Source organism: Eumetopias jubatus, unplaced genomic scaffold (genome assembly GCF_037043125.1).
Source record: "Eumetopias jubatus isolate StellerSeaLion01/CBP00866 unplaced genomic scaffold, mEumJub1_p1.0 scaffold_12, whole genome shotgun sequence".
In the NCBI taxonomy this organism is placed as follows: domain Eukaryota; kingdom Metazoa; phylum Chordata; class Mammalia; order Carnivora; family Otariidae; genus Eumetopias; species Eumetopias jubatus.
The window spans coordinates 12,083,693-12,104,654 of record NW_028274818.1 but is presented as its reverse complement, the minus strand read 5'-3'; the positions used below and the strand labels follow the sequence as shown (position 1 = coordinate 12,104,654).

The 20,962-nt window shown below is 38.9% G+C and overlaps 1 protein-coding gene and 1 non-coding gene across 3 annotated transcripts in view; both read right to left on the bottom strand.

Annotated features, from left to right (window-relative positions):
• RAB3GAP2 (RAB3 GTPase activating non-catalytic protein subunit 2) overlaps positions 1 to 20,962 on the bottom strand; it is a 95,941-nt gene that overhangs the window by 35,222 nt on the left and 39,757 nt on the right. For both annotated transcript variants that reach the window (XM_028104662.2, XM_028104663.2), the window contains exons 8-17: positions 16,502 to 16,601; positions 14,202 to 14,300; positions 7,176 to 7,324; positions 6,295 to 6,374; positions 6,059 to 6,148; positions 4,591 to 4,730; positions 2,362 to 2,578; positions 1,658 to 1,801; positions 1,362 to 1,441; positions 923 to 987 (exon numbers count right to left, since the gene is read on the bottom strand). In XM_028104662.2, coding sequence (XP_027960463.2) covers positions 923 to 987; positions 1,362 to 1,441; positions 1,658 to 1,801; positions 2,362 to 2,578; positions 4,591 to 4,730; positions 6,059 to 6,148; positions 6,295 to 6,374; positions 7,176 to 7,324; positions 14,202 to 14,300; positions 16,502 to 16,601 — 1,164 coding nt within the window. The remainder of the gene's footprint in view (positions 1 to 922; positions 988 to 1,361; positions 1,442 to 1,657; positions 1,802 to 2,361; positions 2,579 to 4,590; positions 4,731 to 6,058; positions 6,149 to 6,294; positions 6,375 to 7,175; positions 7,325 to 14,201; positions 14,301 to 16,501; positions 16,602 to 20,962) is intronic.
• LOC114210528 (small nucleolar RNA SNORA36 family) lies at positions 12,283 to 12,414 on the bottom strand. The gene has a single exon (XR_003609542.2). It is a non-coding gene; the product is annotated as a small nucleolar RNA SNORA36 family (small nucleolar RNA).

The window sequence follows — 20,962 nt, the reverse complement described above, 5'->3', positions numbered from 1 at the left end:
AGTCTGCCAATACCATGGGAGGCTGAGGCTGTGGAGGAACAGGCCCTCTTACACGGTACGAGTGGGAACATACATTAGTCCAAGTATTTTGAGAAGCAATCTTTCATCAACTAGTACAGCTAGAGAAGCTCAGCACACTACTATTCCCCTCTTAGGTACAAACTCAAGAGAAGCTCCCGCATATGTGCACCTGGGAACATAAAGATATGTAGTATCCTAGGTTTAAGGATAATCACAGTATCACTGTACTAGCAAAAACTGGAAACAACTCTAAATGCCCCCTGACAGGAGGAGAGTGAATCAAGTATAGTAGTAGACACAGTACATGCCCACTGTAGCTGCGTGTATCAACAGGGACCTCTCAAAGAAACATACTGTTGAAGGAATGAAGTCACAGGAAGGAGACACAGAGCAGGACTCCAGTGATACAAAGTTTTAAAAGGCAGAAAATGCATCGATGTTTTTAAAGGAGCCATACAGAAATAATACAACTATAAAAAGCAAGAGAGAGAGAAACACAAAATTCTGAACACTGGTTACCTTAGGAATGGGAGAAGGGGCTTGACGAGGGATGAGGGACACGTAGGGCTCTTCAGAGTTCTTGGTAACATTCTATTTCCTAAGGTGGGTGGTCACACATATGTGTTCATTATTATTCTTTATTCTGAGTATATGTTATGTATAGATGTGTGTTTCAAACATGCACACATGTGTATGGTAATGTCACTTAATTTAAAAAAGGAGGAAAGGAGAGAGACAAGAGGAACTTCCACATGTGAACATAAAAAGGATGCGTGAATAAAAACCAGGAAAGAAGAGGTCAGCCTGTCATGTTTGGAGGGAAAAAGGAAAATAAAGACCTTCTTAAGAGAAATATGCCCCAGCTACTCAGCAGGAAAGTTCACATATTATACATACTTACTTGTTTCTTGGTTGCAGGATACTTAATATCAAGAATTAATTCCTTTATTTGTGTTTCAACCAAATCTACAAAGAGAAAATTAACCAAGGTAAATTTTCCACTTTTGTTACAAGGTAAACTTTATTCTGAAAGAAGAATGCACATATTTGTAGCTATCAGCCAGTCTCAGAGACTTCTGGTTTCTCTCCCATTATTGTTCTATTGTTACAAATTTTAGTATCTCCCAGAGGGCATGCCTCATATTTACAGAGCAATTCCAATTAAAAATATACATGATTACTTTCACCTCACCTTATTTCAAGGAGTTCAGTTCAACAGTACCAGGAGTTACAACAGCTCAAAAATGAACTGAAATATTCTGATTGCTGCATTTAGAATATGCTATTAATTCAGAAAATGACAAAGTATGCGTTACTATTTTTTGCTAAAGGATGCGCACCGAGGTTAGGTCTTGTTTTCAGCAGGACAGCCAGCTTCTTCACTAGGTGCATGTCCTTGGCTCGTTCGCACTTCTTGTCACTAGAACAATAAATACAACAAATTCTTACAGAATGTGAAACTGCTTTCCTTCTAAGTCTGACACACTCCAACTCTTTTCCTTTATATTCTTCCTATTTAACTTTAAAGATATCTGTCTAATGAGAAAAACAACAACAACAACAAAATGGTAACTACAAAACAAAGAGCAAAATAAGGGATGGAAAAGTTAGCAGAGGGACACTGGATGAATCTTACCTCAGTGCTAAATGGAAAGGAACATTTACTGTTTTCACACTTCCAGACACTGGATCAACAAGACAGATCTGGTAAGTCTGTGGCTGCCAACTCTGACTGGTAACATTATTTAAGCCCATTATTTTATAGCCAGGATACAGAAGCCTGAGGAAGTCACAAACCAATATGGTAAGATTATTAGAGAAAAAGGAGAAATGCCAAAAGTGCTTTTTATTATAGCTAGGAACCCCTACATTACTATCAATTCAGAAGCACTAATAAGGCAAATAAACACTAACTAACTGAAACAAAAGCATAAGTAAAATAGATCCTGACTGGTACAGTTCTGCCTTGTTAAAATGTGCTAGAACACGGAAGGAGTCAGGCCTATGTAGCAATGACAAACAAAGCTTTCACCTCACTTAACATCATCACCACAGGAATCTGAAGCAATCTCTCCTTTTGAGCCTCCACAGCGTAAGTAAGGGATGGGGATAAATGGCAGCACCACAGGTAACTTTATTAAATTCGGTAGCATATCATGGTAAGATTTTTTGTTATTAAATACTTAATCCTTAATTATATAGCAGGCACTCACAGGGAAAACCAGAATAAAGAACACCGCAATTCTCAAACAACTTGCAACCTACTAAGCAGCTTTAATAAAGACTTGAATAAAAGCATTCCTTTTTGTAACCAGGAAAATGCCAGGGTTTGCAGCTTACCTGCAGTGCTTTCCCACGTTGAAAGCTCCTACTCGAGGTCCCTGCTGTGTGCTCCACACTTCTAAGATTCCCCTTCTTGGTGCATAGATCACAAGGAACTGCGCTACTCGGCTTGGACCCTGAGTATTTCCAAAGGGGGAAAAATCCGCCTTTTCTGGTACTCTTTCATGGAGGTCCTCTACAATTTGGATCCAACCAATCTGTGCATCGCGATACCCTTGGAGACCAAGGAAAAGGGAAGCTAATTAGTTAATCTAGGTTTGATCATAGCTTTCTGAAGCATTGTGGGATATTTTAGAGAGGGGTTTAAGAAAAGCTATATAAGTACATTATCTTTTTAGTATGAAATATCTTAAACAGAAAAGACAGTAATTATAATACTGAATCCATCACCGTCTTATTAAATCTTAGTATTTTGTTATATTTGCTCCTGATCACTTCTTTTTCTTAAAAAAAAAAAAAAAAACAACAGCTATCATTACGGCTTCATGAGTACCCTTCCTCAATCTCATTCTCTCCCCTCCTTCCCTTTAAAAAAATTATCTACCTTTAAAAAATCCGAGGGAGGTTATCAGGTTTGGATTTTAAATAAAAGTCCATATAAAATGTAAGAGAAAAATCAACTTGACTTTCTGCTTTTCAAGACCCTTGGGGTTATGCAGACAGGGAGAATACGGTGCAAGGTGGTGGCAGGAAATCCTGGCCTATGAGAGAGAGATATAGCTCATACTGTCTTCTATCTCAGGGGGACCCCTTCCACAGGCAACTGACCCCTCCCTTCTGAGTATGGGGGAAAACTGCACCAGCTGCAGAAGGAAAAACAACAGTACCAGCAACAAGATCGCTACAGTGGATCTGGACCAGCTGACGTACTTATGTCTTCTATATTCTGGAAAAGTCTTGCTGAGAACCACCCTTCATGTTATTTCAGAAGACAAACCCCAAGAAGAAATGATATATCTGCAGCACTAAAACCTATTTCTTTTTTTTTTTTTTAAGATTTTATTTATTTATTTGAGAGAGAGAATGAGAGAGAGAGCATGAGAGGGGGGAGGGTCAGAGGGAGAAGCAGACTCCCTGCCGAGCAGGGAGCCCGATGCAGGACTCAATCCTGGGACTCCAGGATCATGACCTGAGCTGAAGGCAGTCGATCAACCACTGAGCCACCCAGGTGCCCTGTAAAACCTATTTCTACAGACACTTAAACATGTAACAGGTGAACACTGCAGGAATTCTCTGGCAAGAAGGTGACAGTGGTCTCAATCTGTCCAGAGTAACTTAATGTCCTCAAATCCATTATTCCTCACATTGCTCACAGTACAGACCAGATTGCATCATAACTGTGGTTTCTAACAAGGAGCCTGTCTGTGCTGACATGTTACTATTCCAGATGATTCCAAAATATGCATTCTCCCTTCTTCCTTGGTCAAAGAGATTTTATCTTTTTCAGGTTGACAGTGTGCCTACATATTTTCAAGTCTCCCTTATAGTTAGGTATGACTGTGTGACTAAGTCCTGTCTAATGCACTGTAGTAAAAGCTTGGCAGGAAATCATCTTCAAAGTGGACTGACTCCGTTGGTAGTTCTTCCTCTTCCTTTCCTCCTTCCTGGATTGCAGATAGCAAGGCTGGAGCTCCAGCAGCCATCTGAACCATGAAATAACCTTGGAGTGGGGAAGCTCAGGAAGTTAAACTGGGTTCCTGAGGATCTCATGGGCATATTATATCAATCCTGAACTTGGCTCTTTTATTAGCAGCTAACTACAGCTCCCAACTGACATACTACTAAGAAACTTAAGTAAATTGATCCAAGCATACAGATGTGGAAGTCAAGTCAGCAAAGATGGGTTTTTGCCATCTTTAGTTTGAAAGATTTAGCATTCTAGATTTGAAGAGAACATCTGATTTAAACATGACCTTGTGAAGTGGAATGAATGTAACAGAGGCAAGAAACTGACTTCAGGAATTTGACAATGACAGTGAGAAATGAAAAATATACAAGGAAGAGAATTAAAAGTGCCGATAAATTAATCAAACTTCAAGGATAGAGCAATTGGACTACTAGATCAAGTGTTACTGACAAGAGTTTGTGTTAAAAAACAAAAAAGATAGCATAAACATAACGAATTAAGCAGTGTTGTCCACCAGAAGCTGAAGGATGATAATACTGCTCAACTATTGGGGTAAAAAGCAAATTAACATTTTTTTCTGGATTTTAATAAGGAAGTACCTTTCCACATGCGTATTGCAATTCCTCTAGCTACATCCAATAAAATTACTCTGCCAAAATCATCTGTTACTGCTGCCAGTGTGTTACATGGAGACAGACATATACTTTCACCATGGCGTCTAGAATCTGGAAGTCCAAATCTGTTATATAAAAGAAAATAAAAAGCTCAAATCAAATTCCAGTCTAGAAAAAGATGACAGAATCATAAACTGCATAAACAAAGTCGGTCAAATCTGCTTTTATATAAAGAAATAGAAATCCTGCATGGATTGTTAATTTAATAATTAATTACACCAGACATTTTGCAAAACAAAATGCCAAAGAAGTTTCTTCCATTATAAAATAAAACCACTTAAGTTTTATTTCATAAATTTTCTCTATAGATATCCAATCTTATATTTTTAGAGAATATCAAGTATAACTATCTTTTCTTGATTAACTGTTATATCATAGGAAACAGTACCCTCACAACCAATTAAATTTTGGAATTCTTTGCTCCTACACAGGCATCTTTGTCTAAGTTCATATTTCTAATCTCTTCTTTCTGCTAGATATCATATCCTGCTGACATCCCTGTATCTGCCTGAAGAATTTCCCCTCTTCTAAATAATTCTCTCTCAAATGTTCTTGGTCTAGAACCAATCTTACTGGAACTGTAAGATCAAAGGAAAGAGGTCCTGTGGAAGGAGAAGTGCACTCGTTTGGAGGGAAATCCCGGAGACAAGGTGCCCCAATGCTGTTAATATATTTGGAAGCACAGAGCCATCTGGCTTACTTCTTGATTCTTCAGTGAATTTAGAAAATGTGAGATGTTATCATATTTTTTAAAAAGATGAGAAAACCTTACAGGCTCATCTTCAATAAATTTTAATAATAGGTAATTAGTTATATCTCTTAAGTGAAGAACATCTACAAGGGGGGGGAGGATTCTGTTTCCCTTCATGGTAGTATTTTATATTAGGTAATAAAAATGATTTTAAAACAAAATCAAGCAAAAAATCACACTCTCTCATCCCCAAACCTGACACATACACTATCCTCTAGCACAACTGAAGTAATAAAAAAGCACAACCCTGCATTCTGAAGAGTGATTGAATGCATGGGACTCCTTGTTTTTATGTTTTTTAAAGAAATCACTAAGCACTTTTTAAGTCTATAGAGCTTACTGATAAACTATCTAAGCTTTTTAAAAAATTTCAACAGCTCTCACAAATTTTCTTGCAACTTAAGATTATAGGTATCTGTATAAAATCACACTCGGCAAATACACACTGAGCACTACTACAGGACAGGGAGGCAGCTGTGAACAAAACAGGCAAGAACCACTCTCCTCATGGACTTTATATTGTGACAGAAGCTCCAAAAACTCAATGAGATCGACAAATCAACTAAGCGCACTGCAAGACCATAAATTTAACAGCACACTTTTTAAAAATACAAAAACCTGAGAGGAGCGTGACAGACTTGCCTGACAGCTAACGGGGTGGCTGGCTCCACCTTTGGCTTTTGCTTCTGCACTGCTTCTTCTTCGTGCTTGCTTTTCCAACCAAGCCAACCACTGAACAGAAAGAAAATGGAGAATAAAACCAGCGCTCCCAGCATTTTCATGTGCAGAAGACGAAAACAGATGGTAAAAGCAAGCAGATAATTTTACAGATAAACAGATAATACAAATGACTTTACACGGAATTGTGATGAAATTACCTGGCAGCATTAAATAAAGCAGAAGTGAGTTTACTTGCGACCGCCAGCGCCACATGAGACAGTAATGGTTGGGTGCTTCCCTGGAAGACAGGACACAGGAAAGAGAAAACTGAACAGCTGACAAAGAAACAAAACAAGCTTTCTACACAAGGCTTACTTTTAAAATTTGTGAAAAGCTGTAAAGCCTGGACTAGCAAAAATATTCAGCATCTTTCAGACCATACAGTAAAAGCTCTGTTTTAGGAGGCAGCAATATAATCAAAAGTTTTAACTCTACAGTTTTACAGTAAAATTGCTTGTTGTCTATTCTGTCTTCAGGATTTCCCTCCTTAAATTGTAATTAACTTAAAAAGTTTAAACTAGGACAGTAAGATGGCATTATTCTAGCAGTGCTATGGATTTCCTATCTACACACAACTGGCTTCTGTCCCTCTCTCTTTTTTTAATGTATATTTTTATTAAAGTAAAGAGATAGTCTGGACAATTCTGAGAAGGCTGGTTTTTTTAAGCGAGAAATAGCACCTAATGGTCCCCTACCTTAGGAACCAATTTTCACCACTTACATCTACTACAGTCGGCAGCTTTACAATTCCTGATGTACTCAAATCCCTGCTGCTGCTGACTGCATCAATATTTAAAGACAAATCAACTAAGAATCTGGGGCATCAGAAACAGAGAAGTTTGTTTTACGCTGACTTTAGTACCTTCTCAGTTCACCTAAAGAATTTAGAAGAAAGGCAGTGGAGACTAATTTTAGCTGCCAATGAAACTTAGAAATGTAAACTGATGAATCTTTCTAAGGCTAACTCTCAATATCCAATTTGTACACAAGCTGAAAAACCAAGAGAGGCCTCACTCATGATCAGTGAGGAAACTCTTACCTCTAAAGCATAGAAGAAGCCGGTAAATGGATTGGACCCGACAGTGATATACTGAGACATGGCGGGTGGACTGTTTTTAATTGCTGCGTTAAATCCACCTATATTGGAGGCAGTCTTCATTTGGTCAAAAGGGGACAAAGTCATAATACCTATTTTAAAACAACAACAGCAACAACATGTGAGCAGAATGCACTAAAACGACGCTGTCATTTTAGGTCATTAAATTTTTACGTCAATTCCATTCGAAGACGCAAACTGCTTAGTTTTATTTAACGGATAAAAGTCATTTTTAAAAGCTACAAAATCAATGTCATAAAATATTCGTAAGATATTAAAAGTGCCATCTATTCCTCTAAGCCACAAAATACTACAAAAACAAAATTTAAATATTAATTTTTTAACAGCTACAAAACTCAAACAGTACAAAAAGTACAGTCTGCCTTACTTAGAGGTATCAGTCAGTTCTGAGAGGCCTCAACTGAAACAGTCTCTTATGCTGCTGTTCAGAGATACTGTATGTACATAAATGACAGCACACCAAGTCAATTTTTTCATTTAATAAAATGTCAAAGAGACATGCCTCATTCTTCTCGATCACCCAGAACATTCCCCTGTACGGCCGTACCGTAACTGATCTGACCTACCCATGGACATTTATGTTGCTTCCCATCTTTTGCCACTACAAATAATGCTACAATATATATATCTGTGATATGTCTTTGTGTACCTACAGAACACTATCTGTATGGAAAATTCTTATATAGAAGTGTGGGCTCAGAGGGGATCACGTTTTTAAAAATTTTATTAAATACTGTTCTACTGCATTCCATAGAGGTGGTGCTAATTTACACTCCCACCAAAAAGGTGAGAGAGCATCTGTGCTCCCATACCCCTCCCAACACAGCAAAAACGAACACTTTCAAACCTTTGCTTTGTAGTCCAGAAATCCCCCACCTTTTCTAAGGAAGAGTTAACTTTTCATTTCCCCAAGGCTCTAAGAGCAAAAGCAGACAGACTGAATGTTGGCATCCACATGCCTATATGCAGCAGAGGAAAAACCAAGGTCATGTAACTTCACCCGGGTGGCAAGGGGGGAATAAGCCGAGAGAAAGTAAAGATGTACTGCTAAGATTCCAACCTATGTGGCCTCAGGCACACATATGGTACCTGGGTACTCATATGGTACATGAAGACAACCAGTTGGGAAGTTCTGAACTCAAATACACTGTAGAATGGAATTTTCATATATAGGTCTTGCCTCTACTTTACCTGCAAATGGTCAAAAACACATTGTTCCTGAAGAAGAGTCCTGGGAAAGGAAATACTTTTAGGGAGTTCAAGAGCAAACCATTTGCCGGACTTAGGGATTAAAGTGATGAAATAACTGTTGCAGAAGCTGGACTATTCTGAAAGATCAGAATGCCTGGCTCACATTCATGAATGAATTCATGACTCAATACACAAAATGTTTTTACTATATGATAAAAATTTGCATAAGTTTGGCCCGACTTTACCAGAATGAAATCACACAATTCACCCATTGTGTGGCATATAAATTGAAATTTCAGTTTTAAAGTTAACTTCTCTCCGTACTCCCACATAAGATAGGTGGGAGTATAAATTGCTACAAGCTACCCAGGGGACAACTTCCCAGTATGTATCCAAAATTTTAAGTGGGTTTATTCTAATTTATTCTAAAGAGATGGCTGATCAGTTCTTTCCGTCCTTACCACTCTGATCTTCCCCTTCCCACAATTTCAGTCATCCACTTTCAGTGCCACACACACCTTAGATTCTGCTGTCAACTCTATAGCCTTTGAAACCTTGATTTCAAGCATACCACCTTTTGACTATCCCACTCTAGTAACCCCAGTAATAATTCCACAATTTCATCAAGAGTTTCATCAATCCTACTATTTTTTCACTATCAAGCAACTTCCGCATTCACTTCCCTTCTTGTCTGGCTTAGATTTGTGTTCCATCATAATCATTCTCTTGCAGATACCTACCTACAATTGCCCTGTGTCTCTCTCACATACTAACCTAGCCAAATCCTAACCTGGATGACCTAAACTTTCTGCAGTCTCTGCTGTTTACAGCAGACCAGCTGAGTATCGCCAGGGGGAAAAAATACACCTGGATTTCAGAGTAAGGCTCACAAACAAATGGGCATCCAAAACCAGCCCCAAATCCTACCGTCCTCCTCGACCCCCAACTCCCATGCCTCCATGACCCTCCTGTCCTACAGTCTACAGCGTGCTGACTAAACCCCTGTGCTGTACTTAACATGCTGTCCTGCTCTCTATACTGCGGCCAAGTGGTGGCATCCAGAGGACCGCTGTCTTCTGAGTCACCAATCTTAGCATTACTTTTCACTGATTTAAGGTAAATGAAGATATAGCATAATAATGACAGGCCCTCTTCCTCCCACCATATCCTTCCAATATGCACATATTTCAATTTTTTATTAAACTCACATTCACTGTTTTCATTATTAAGAATGATGTAAATATTACTCACTGCTGAGACAAGCTGCCTACTGTAATTACATTTCCTTAGATGTGAGTTTTTTTGTATTTCCTGAACACCTGAGGCCTTCCCACATTTTGCAACACCTTAGTATAAATATTAACATAATTTATATAAATTATAATTTAGTTTAAAAATGCATATTAAAATATATTTATATAAATAGAACACTAATTTGAAATACACTTTAATATTAAACTACTAAGTATTGAATATCATTAAAATATTTATATTAATTTAAATCTTAATATAAATTTCTATAAAGTCAAACTCATTAGATAATTTTCTAGGTCTATTACAGTAGACTACAGTAGATTATAGTAGACAAAGAAGACTTCTTTGACAAAATAATATTTGAGCAGAGACCTGAATGAAGAGAGAGCGCGCCATGTGGCTAGCTGGGTAAAATGTTCCAGGCAGAAGGAGCAACAATCACAAGTGCTCTCAAGCAGGAGGATGCTTGGTGCATCTCAGGGAAAACAAGGAGACAAGCATGGTGGAACACACGGAGGGGGGAACTAAAGAAGATAATGTAAAAGATGTACCATAAACCAGGCAATGTCAGGCCTGGTATGACTCTGTAAAGCCTTCGGATTTTATTAAGATGAGAAGCTGCTATAAATAACATTTTGTGCAGAAGAGTGACAAAAACATGACTTACATTTCAAAAGGCTATTAGCTACTAACTGGTGAACAGAGTTTAGAGACGGAAGAAAGGAATCAGAAAGACCAGCTAGAATGTTTTTTCCCTCAATAGTTCAGGCAAGACATGATGGTGGCTCAGACAACAGCATTAACAGTGATGGAGATGAGCGGTGGTCAGATAGGGTCTACCGTGCGGGAAGAGACAAATGGGAGGCTGGATGAAACACATGAGAAAAAGAGGGGTCAAGGATGACTCAGAATCTTTTGGTGTGAGCAACAGAAGAGAGGATATAGAAGAAAAAAGGAGGAAAGGGTTCAGGGGAGGAAATCGAGAATTCTGTTATGGATATGTTAAGTTTGGATACTCAGGTGGGCAAGTCTAGCAGGCACTGGAAAAAGTATAAATTTTAAGGAAGACGTCAAGACTGGACATAAAAATGGAGAGGCTGTGATACAGTTTCTCGTTCTTGTGTTTCTAATTTTTGAAAGCAGGGGTGGAAATATTTCTTCTCCGACCTACTCTAATCTGGCTTTCATCCTCACTGGTCCACCACTCAAAGTGCTCATATCAGACTTAATGAAGAGCTCTACGTTGTCCAATCCCGTGGACCTTCTCCCTTCCTTGGATTCTATGAAGCATTCCACAGTCAACCTTTTCCTCGCCAATTTTTATCAACAATCTGGACTTCTTCCCTAAACTTTAGACATGCACGTTTAACCGCCCACTCGACACCTCCATCTGAATGTGGAATTGTGTCAGAAGTTAACCTGTAAAAAACAGAACTCCAATCTGTCCACCTCAAAGCTCTTCCTTCTCCTTATTCTCATTTTAGTAAGATGTGATCATCCACTCTTCTGCTCAAATTTAAAAACTAAGAAATCCTTAAAATAAATAAGATAAAAACTAAGAAATCCTTGAATCTTTCCTTTCTCTTATTTCTCAAATCCATCCCTCTCCAAGTGCAAAATATATGTTAATTCTGTCTACCCCTCTCCAACGCCACTGCTCCAACTGTAGGCAAAGCCGTCCTTCCTTCTCCCCTCCTGCAACAAACTCCTTCCTGGTGTCCCTGCCTTTACTTTTTATTTTAGAAGCCTCTCTCTCTCTAAGCAGCAGGTCAGAAGGATAATTTTAAGTAGCCCGTACCTAGACTCCATCAATGACATCCACTGTATTTAGAATAGAATCCAAACTCCTTACCCTGTGTGATCTGACCCTAGTCTACATCTCCAACCTGACCTTGTCCCATTGACCCTTACTCTTAACAATCAAGTCATTATGGACCTTCCTGTTTCTCAGGACTTTGAGGCTCTTTGCTGCTTCCTCTGCCCAGAATGCTCTTCCTACACCTCTTTACATAGCTAGCTCCTTCTCACACCCTTTATAGCTCAGTCTGAATGTCACTTCCCTGGTGAGACCTTTCCTCACCAGTCTACCTGGTGTGCCCTCTCTCTTTACTCTCCATCATAACCCTCTGCTTATTTTCTTCATGATACATACCAACATTTTGATATTACCAAATTATTCATTTGGTTCAACTGTTCACCGTGTGTCTCCCTATCACCAGAATGTAAGCTTCATCAGGGCAGGGTCCTGTCTGCCTTGTATTTCTAGCTCCATTATTAACACCTAGGACATAATAGGTATTCACTTATTTGTTGAATGAATTCATCAAAACTTTACATAAAGATGTACATGTAAAATAAAGTCCATTGTACCTTTTTTTTTTTTTTAAAGATTTTATTTATTTGACAGAGACAGAGCACAAGCAGGGGGAGCGGCAGGCAGAGGGAGAAGCAGGCTCCCCACTCAGCAGGGAGCCCAATGTGGGGCTGGATCCCAGGACCCTGGGATCATGACCTGAGCCAAAGGCAGACGCCCAACCGTCTGAGCCACCCAAGCGCCTCCCCATTGTACCTTTTTTAAAAATAATTTTGTAGGCTGGGAGATAAATGAATAGAATAGTATTTTCTATCCAATCATTTTTCCTAGCCTGTTTCAATGTTCCAAAGTTCAATTAACAGAACAGGGAAGCTACCCTGAACTGAACTCAACACTTTGGAATTTTGCAGCAAAAGTAAAGACAAACTGTCTACCAGTAAAGTGCTGATTGTAGAGTATTCCATAGGAGAACTATGCAACAATAAACAAAGAGATCTGTGTGTCAGGTATTTTCTGTCTGACTCTGTGGATTCACATTCCTTCCTTTTCTCCCCACCCACTCTCAGGGGCCAGTGTGTGTACATTAATGGTGACCTCCAACTTGGGTTCAGACAATGGGAAGTCTCATAAGGAGAGCAAAGACAGAGAGGAAACTGAAGTCAGGATGCCTATTTCTCTGTGACATTTGTGCAAAAGTCAACCTGCTCTTAAGATGCTGATTCTACTCGTCATCTCCAAGTTCTGGAACTGCTCCAGGTCCTCACCCTGTTTGTCCTAGGAGTGGTCAACAGCTGGGCTGCTAAGAAGCCCTGAGATGCTCTATCATCCCTTGTGGTTCTCCAACACCACATCTTTCTAGACAACTTCTCTATAAATAAAACGTGTTTCAACTGTCCTATTTCAAGGGTGCCATCTGTCTTCTATTAGGACCCTGATAAAAATGTGTAATAGCAAAATTGATTGAAAGGCTCTTTAAATACACTGATTAGAAAAGAGCTGTCATACAGTTGATATGATATAATCCTATTTATGAAAACCTATTTCTCTATATAACCATATATATATTACACATGCATTTCACACACAAGTCTGTAAGGATGCTTACCAAAATGCCAATGGTGAGTATCTCTGGATGGTAGGGCTAAGGGGATATTTTTTCTTTTTCTTTTTATATATTTATGTACTATTTGAATTTTTTAACAGGCGCATATTGGTACGCAGAAAAAAACAATTTTTTAGTATTTTCTTCTCCACCCCCATTTCTACTACCTTAATTCAGAAACTGATTACTTCTTACCAAGATAATTACAGCTTCCTTACTGTGCCTAGTTTCTAGTCTTGACCCCTATATTACAGCCTCTAAAAAGTTCCACCAAAGTGATTTTTCTAACAGACCAAGTGGTAACACCATTCTCTTGCTCTGAATTCTTCAATGGCTCTCAATGCTGCTAGGAGAAAGATCTAAATTCTCTGCATAGCATACGAGGCCCGTCAAAATCTGAGTCCTGTTTACATGCTTGTTGCCAGTGGTCCTTAGTGCCCATTAGTTTTACAGCAGACAGTGCACTGCCACCCCCAGGCTGTGTACAGGTCGACCAGATGCCTCTTCTGGGCTTGTTCTCCGGTCAAGTCCTACTCATTCTTCCAATGTCAGACCGGAGTCAGCCTCCTGCTCCCTACTCCTCTCAGGGTCTGGGGCTTCTCCGCTCCCATTCCCGCTGGTCCCTTCGTCTACTACTGTTGTAGTCCTGCAACTGTTTTCACATGTGTCTTCCACTCAACTCACGCTTCCTGGATGAGACTATGTCTTTTCATTTCTGTGTTCCTAATGCCCAACAGAGTGAGTCTTAAAATATGCTTGTAAGGAGAAATCTGTTTTTAATCTATATTCTGCTAGTCTAAAGGTTGTATTTTTAGAAGACTGATCTATATGGTAATTACATGGATTAAACTTATCCGCAAAAAAAATTCAAACAGTGTGAAAGACTTAAAACTGCTCGATACTGCTGTAGACATTAATTATTAAAACTGCTACCACTTCTTAAACACATACACCTATCATAATCCGTAAGTCTGGGGTAAATTCCAAATGTCTCACTAAAGGCGATGTACATTTCTAATAAATGAGACACATCAATTAAAAAGTAAAAAAAATAAATTGCATAAAAATTTGAACTAGTAATGCTTACCAATACTAGCATGATCAATAATAGTGTCAATATCTTGGAGACCCCATTTCTTGTAAGCTAACGGTGGAGGCTGTATGTTCTCATTGCCCGATGCCGCAGCTGTTAAAGACAAAAAGCAAACAATCCAAACTATAATGGATGGAGTTTTACAAAAACCCATTAAAAATGGAATAACTTGATTTATTACTCTAAAACTTAAATGATAATAATGAGGCAAGGCAATGTAAACAAGGTTAAAGTGAACTTTATTCTGCCAAGACAATACGTGTAAAATGCAAACATTAAGGGTAAGCTGACTGTCACAAGAGATTTTTGGAAAATTCAATGTAATTGGAGAAGGTAATTAAAAACCCTAGACTATTACTAAAATTTAAGGTGAATTCAAACTGCAACTGATGACAAATAAGCAATTTCTTCCCCCTGAGAAAGACAGTGGATAAAATCCTGGGAACAGCTAATAGTGCCTTAACTTGGTGAAAAACTAAAAACCTGATGATATGCTGGGCAGGAGCACCCAGACAGCAAGGTCCGTAAGGCAAGTAACCAAGGCCAGCCTTGATAGATACATTAACAGCAATAGCATTGCCAGAAAGAATGAATAAAATGCCTGTCACTGCTCAGTATTTCTGCCTAGGGAGTAATGAAAGAAAAAGCAATTATTACACTTCTTGCCACAGGATCAGGCACAAGGTCTATTTATCAGTAAATTCTCATGCTACATTATTTGAATATAGCTGGGGGGGGGCGCCTGGGCGGCTCAGTCGGTTAAGTGTCTGCCTTCCACTCAGGTCATGATCCCAGGGTCCTGGGATACAGCCCCAAGTCAGGCTCCCTGCTCAGCGGGGAGCCTGCTTCTCCCTCTGCTGCTCCCCCTGCTTGTGCTCACTCTCTCTCGAGTAAGTAAATAAAATCTTAAAAAACAAACAACAAAAAACACCTAGCATACAAAAAAACAAAAACAAAAAGAATACAGCTGGATTCTGGCTGTTTATTCCAGAAAGTACTATTATAAGTAAAAAATATATTCCTCTAAGCACTTCAGATTTGACAATAAGGCCAAGAAAAGAGAATTTCCCTACATGTGGAAATAAAAAGCAAAACAATTTCTTGGCTATGCAATCAGAATTCTTTTTAGAGCAACTTACAATAAGAGGGCCCTAAATGGCTTATTGCCTTCCTAGGAGACAAAATGGTCTTATGGTCTTAAACATAAAAATAAACAGGAATTCAAAAATAATAAAAATTAAATGGCTTACAATACCAATCATAATCTTCTATTTCTAGTTTATTTCATTGACTGAATTCTTACCTGCAGAAAACTGCCAGGCTCTGTAGGTATACATATTAATGGTGACTACTTTAAGTGACCTCAAGATAATGATACTTATTGTGCCTAAATTTAAATAATTTAAAAGATTACGAAATAGGTATAAAAATTCAAACAAGTTCTCGCCTAATAGAAAAGTATGTAATATTAAAGATCCATATAACCAAAACTTCAGGATTTTACCAATCACATCAATCTGTAAACAAAACAAACTCTGTTTTAGGGCCATTAAGGCCCCTCTACCCAAACCCAGAAGAAAAGGAGGAAGTCTACACTAGTCCTGGTATTTTCACTGGGTTTAATTAAGGCTTTTCTAAAATTGGGATCTTAAAATCGATGATGTGTTTTTCTCTGGCAGCATTTTTGCTGCTTTGTGGTACATAAAATACTAGTGCATCTACAAACAATGGCATCTTGAATTTGATGAAATACAACTTTGCTCTGTATTCTCTTCCAAAGAATGTAAACTCTGAGCAGTAAGAGTAAGAACTCTTATTTGGGCCCTTTTCACCCCCAAGTCTGGAAATAATGTAGTTGTCCATATACACATTGTTCAGGCCTCTAACTAGTCCATTCAGAAGTGTTCCAGGTTAGCAAAAAGAAGCCGGCATTGACTCCCTGTTGGGTCCTGCCTGCCAAGGGGAAAACTCCCCCTGAGCACAGTGGTATCTTTACCCTCAGTGAGGATGGAAGCAATGCAGAATCAGAGGATTCTAGTAACACCAGCCCGAGAGCTGCTGATCTAGTGAGAAATTTGGTTCCCTTACCCCAATATGTAGAGAGTAGATTTTCAGTCCTTGCTTTTATCTTACTAAGCAATCTACCCAACAATGCACTCCCATCTCTACAGTAGCAGGGTTTTTTTCTGTAAATCTAGTACAGAGAGGCCTTTTTAATGTCGAGCACATGTTTAATTCTCTAGGTTAAATTAAGTAAGACGTTAGAAGTTAGATTCGTCTCGCCAAAAAATTACCTTTTGCTACCTGATTTCGACAAGCACGAAGAGACTGAAAAAGGCTAAATCCATCAATAGTCACAATGGCACCTGGATATAAGATACTCAACTCTTCATTCTATTAAAGAAATAAGAAAGAAGAAAATAATACATTTTCATTGTTGCCAAATAAACTTATCTACTTTTTTTTTTTAAAGATTTTATTTATTTATTTGACAGAGACAGAGACAGCAAGAGCAGGAACACAAGCAGCAGGAGTGGGAGAGGGAGAAGTAGGCTTCCCGCCGAGGAGGGAGCCCAATGTGGGACTCGATCCCAGGGCCCTGGGATCATGACCTGAGCCGAAGGCAGACGGTTAACGACTGAGCCACCCAGGCGCCCCCTTATCTACTTTTGTCTTAGAGCTGAGTGTCAGGATTAATGAAAAATAGAAAATACTATGAAAATATTAATGAAAAACGGAAATAACTGTCAACCACCCATCGCACAAGACATTATCAGGCAGAGGAAAAGTAAAAATAAAGGCAAAATTAATTTCAGAATGCCTTTTGCCCAAGTACTTAAAATTCTTTTCAAATATGCTTTTTAAACATGATATATAATGCTTTCAGGATAGGTGGTGAGATTAACAAAAAAGCACAGATTTCATAAAAATGAAATATAGTCATTGTGCAAATATGAACAATATATAAAGTATATAGTATAACGTGCTTTTTATTACTCAATAGGTCAACGATCTTTTTCCTTTTCAGTTAGTGAGCAAATCATTTTTTGCTGTGGCTATGCAGTGCTGCATCATATGTTACAAAATATAGTGAACGAGTTCTTAGTGATGGACATTTAGTTTGGGAGACAAAGCACATCAAACCAATCTGCTGACTGAGGCTCTCCAACAGCTTCTTACTGCACCTAGAACAAAGCCTGGCCTAGGGGTGCCTGGGTGGCTCAGATGGTTAAGCGTCTGCCTTTGGCTCAGGTCATCATCTCCAGGTCCTAGGATCAAGTCCCATGTTGGGCTCCTTGCTCAGCGGGGAGCCTGCTTCCCCCTCTCCCCCTGGCTCTCCCCTTGCTTGTGCTCTCTCTCTCAAATGAATAAATAAAATCTTAAAAAAAAAAAAAAAAAAGCCTGGCCTCTTTACCTAGGCCTGCAAGATGGGGTACCCATCTCTAAGGTCATCTCACCTCTCCCTCCCCCACTTTGCTCCTTGAACAATGGCCATCATCACCTCAGTGCTCTGAATGTTGCTTAGACCTTACCTCCCAGATCATCACCTGCCTAATTCTTCTGATCATTCAGTTCTCAGCTCAAATGTAGTCCCACAGAGAGGCTGCTCCCGAGCCTCTAAATCAAACAGCACCTCCGTTCTCCTGCCTCATTACCATCTCATCAACATGATTATTTCCTTCCTAGCACCTATCAGACACTGGAACTATCTTACTATCTCTAGTTGTCTATTGCTGGTTTCTCTCCACCATCCCCAAAATAAAAGCTCCATGAAAGGAGGGTCCCTGGGGTGTCTGGTTCCCCAAGGAATTCTCAGTGGTTAGAAATGGGCTAGGCACACAATAGGCAGTAACTAAATATTTATGAATGAACATTTTCATTATTATAACCATCACTGCAATAAACATTCTTCTGTGTATATCTTCTCATGTTGCTATATATTTCTTCAACTGGATCTCTGGGTCATAGAGTAGTCTGAATTTTCATTCATATTATTCAACTGCCCTCAAGAAAGTACCTGTCAGTTTACACTTCCATCAACAATACATGAGAGTGCCTTTTTCTCCATACTGTCGCTAACAGTTCTGTAAATCTTGATCTTTGTCAATATGAAAGGCGAAAAATTATCCAAATGTAGTGGTTTATAGTTCTTAGGTTATTATTTACATTCAAAATTTTATCAGACGCTTTTTGACCAATTATATTTCTTCTTGTGAGAATGGTCTTGTCCTTTTTTCTACTGAACCAGTAGGCTGTTTCCATTTTTAAAAGAGATTTCTGGGCCACGAGGGAGAGGAGCCAGGGGAAAGGAGTTGGCATGGGTGCTCACCTGACAGGTTTGCAAGGCTAAGCTTGGATGGCCCACTGACCATGACAGCAGGGCAAGAGCCTCCTCACTGACTTGGAGGAGCTAATCACTAGCAAGTCAGTTATCTCCAAAACCAGAGAGCTCTCCTGAAGAAGGTACTAATACGAACACCAATGGTCCAAAAGCTGCAGAAATTATGGTAGATGACAGAGATCTTTGTGCAGAAGACACAGAAGGAACTTCTTTGACATTCCAGAAAGAGGTCTTCTCTCTTTGGAATCGTTTACAATGACCTGCGGTCACTTCTACTACACTCATTGCGCCCAGAACTGAATCAGGAAATCTGCTCTGTGATCTTTCGTAGATGTGGGCGTACAATGAAGAAAAAGCAAATATGTACATTTGATATATAAGTTGACATATCATATCCAAAGATGCATATGTAAAATACAGAGTAACAACAAAGACTTCTGTCTCCGTTCGGTAAGAATTATTTTTCAACTAATAGATTTTGACTCACAAATAGTAAGTATTTAAAAGTGATTTTTTTCCACCAGCTCTAAAAACAAGAGAGTAGTACAGACATAAGCAAGCTTAAAGGGTTTAAAGAACCTTCACTATCCAGAGAATAGAAAAATAAAAAAAACAGCTCTTGAGAAGTATCTTTCATGAACACATTATCTCCTTAGATTTCCAAGAGCTCCTTCTTCATTTCATTCAATGGTTTTATTTCTCCTATCTTCTGATGGTGAATATTATTAAGTTTTCAGTCTTCAGTTTTATTTTCCTGTATCCTTTACTTGGAAGAATTCACTTATTATTTAGGACTTCAACCACATTCTTCAATCTAGTCTCTGTACCTGTGCAGGAATTCTGTATCAATAAAGCCATACTGGTATTTTCATTTTATTTCCTACCATCGCCTCAAACTCAACATGTCCAAAACCAAACTTAATAACCTTAATTCACTGCCAAAGCTGTCTTCTCTTCCAACTTTGTCAGTGGCACTTCTCGGCATGGGTATCTTAGAGCCAACTCACTTTCCTCTTCACTATTCTATATCTTTATACAATAACCAGTCATGTCCATTGTTCCTGTAAAATGATTTTTGGACTGGTCCTTTCTCTCTTCACACAGCGATTACAGAGTCTTGTCCCAACATTGCACGTGTGATACAGATAACTTCAAAAAGTCAGATAACTAGCCTCCTTGATTCCAGAGTCTCAGACTCCAGTTCCTCCTGAAGAAAGAGTCCTTCAATATCCCTTTGATATATCACTTCCTTCTCATAAATCTTCAGTTGCTCTGCTCATCGCTGGAATCAATTCTGATTTTTACTCAGCTTTCAAATTTATGAAAAATGTGGCCACTCTGCCTATTCAACAGTTTCTCACTATTTACTGACCTAGGTTTCTTTGTTGTCTCATACACAGTCCTACATTTCAATCTCCCTTCACGGTTCTCCTGATTACCTAAAATACTTTCCCCTCTTTTCCTATTAACTAATTATATTCTATAACCATTATTCACAGCTGAATTCAAATCTCGCCTGCTCAATGAAAGTTTCTCTTACTGTCCTCATTCTAATTGAGCTCCCCTTCCCCCAAACTTGTACAGAATCTATTCTGGCCATGTAAAATAGTGGTTGACTAGGTACCGCTCTGCATTATTGATTAACTCACTCAAAGGTATTAATAGGAATTAGTCTAGTCTCTCTTACTAGATTAAGTTTCTTCTACAGCTCCAGTCCCTATAGCTTCAGGCCATCTCTCATACAATTTAAGTCCACATAGGTACACAATACATGCATCATCTGTTTACTTGAAACCTTTTGGAAGCAGGATAGTAAAAAGAAGGCAGGCATATTTACATAGATTTGACAATGTATACTGTGAGCCAAAGAAGAGCATATTAGTTTATGTGGCTCTACAATTATCTTTTTTTACTGTGAGACTATCAAATTCTCACAGTGAATTTGAAAAGTGAAAACTACATTTGGAGAGCCTTAGATACGAAACAGAATCATTTTCTGTCCAAATCTTCAGTTCAGTTAATCTATTTTCCACTATAAACAAAAACTTCACCCCCTTTCTGAGAAACAGGTAAGTACAATGTGGTAGTAGTATTAAAAATAAAGCCAGAGGGGCGCCTGGGTGGCTCAGTCGTTAAGCGTCTGCCTTCGGCTCGGGCCATAGTCCCAGGGTCCTGGGATCGAGCCCCACATCGAGCTCCTTGCTCAGCGGGAAGCCTGCTTCTCCCTCTCCCACTCCCCCTGCTTGTGTTCCCTCTCTCGCTGTGTCTCTTTCTGTCAAATAAATAAATAAAATCTTTAAAAATAAATAAATAAATACAGCCAGAACTTTCTTTTATTGTGTATAATTCTGACACCTAAATCCAAATAAAAAACATATATACCACATCTGTGTCTTAAGTCGCTCTCAAATTC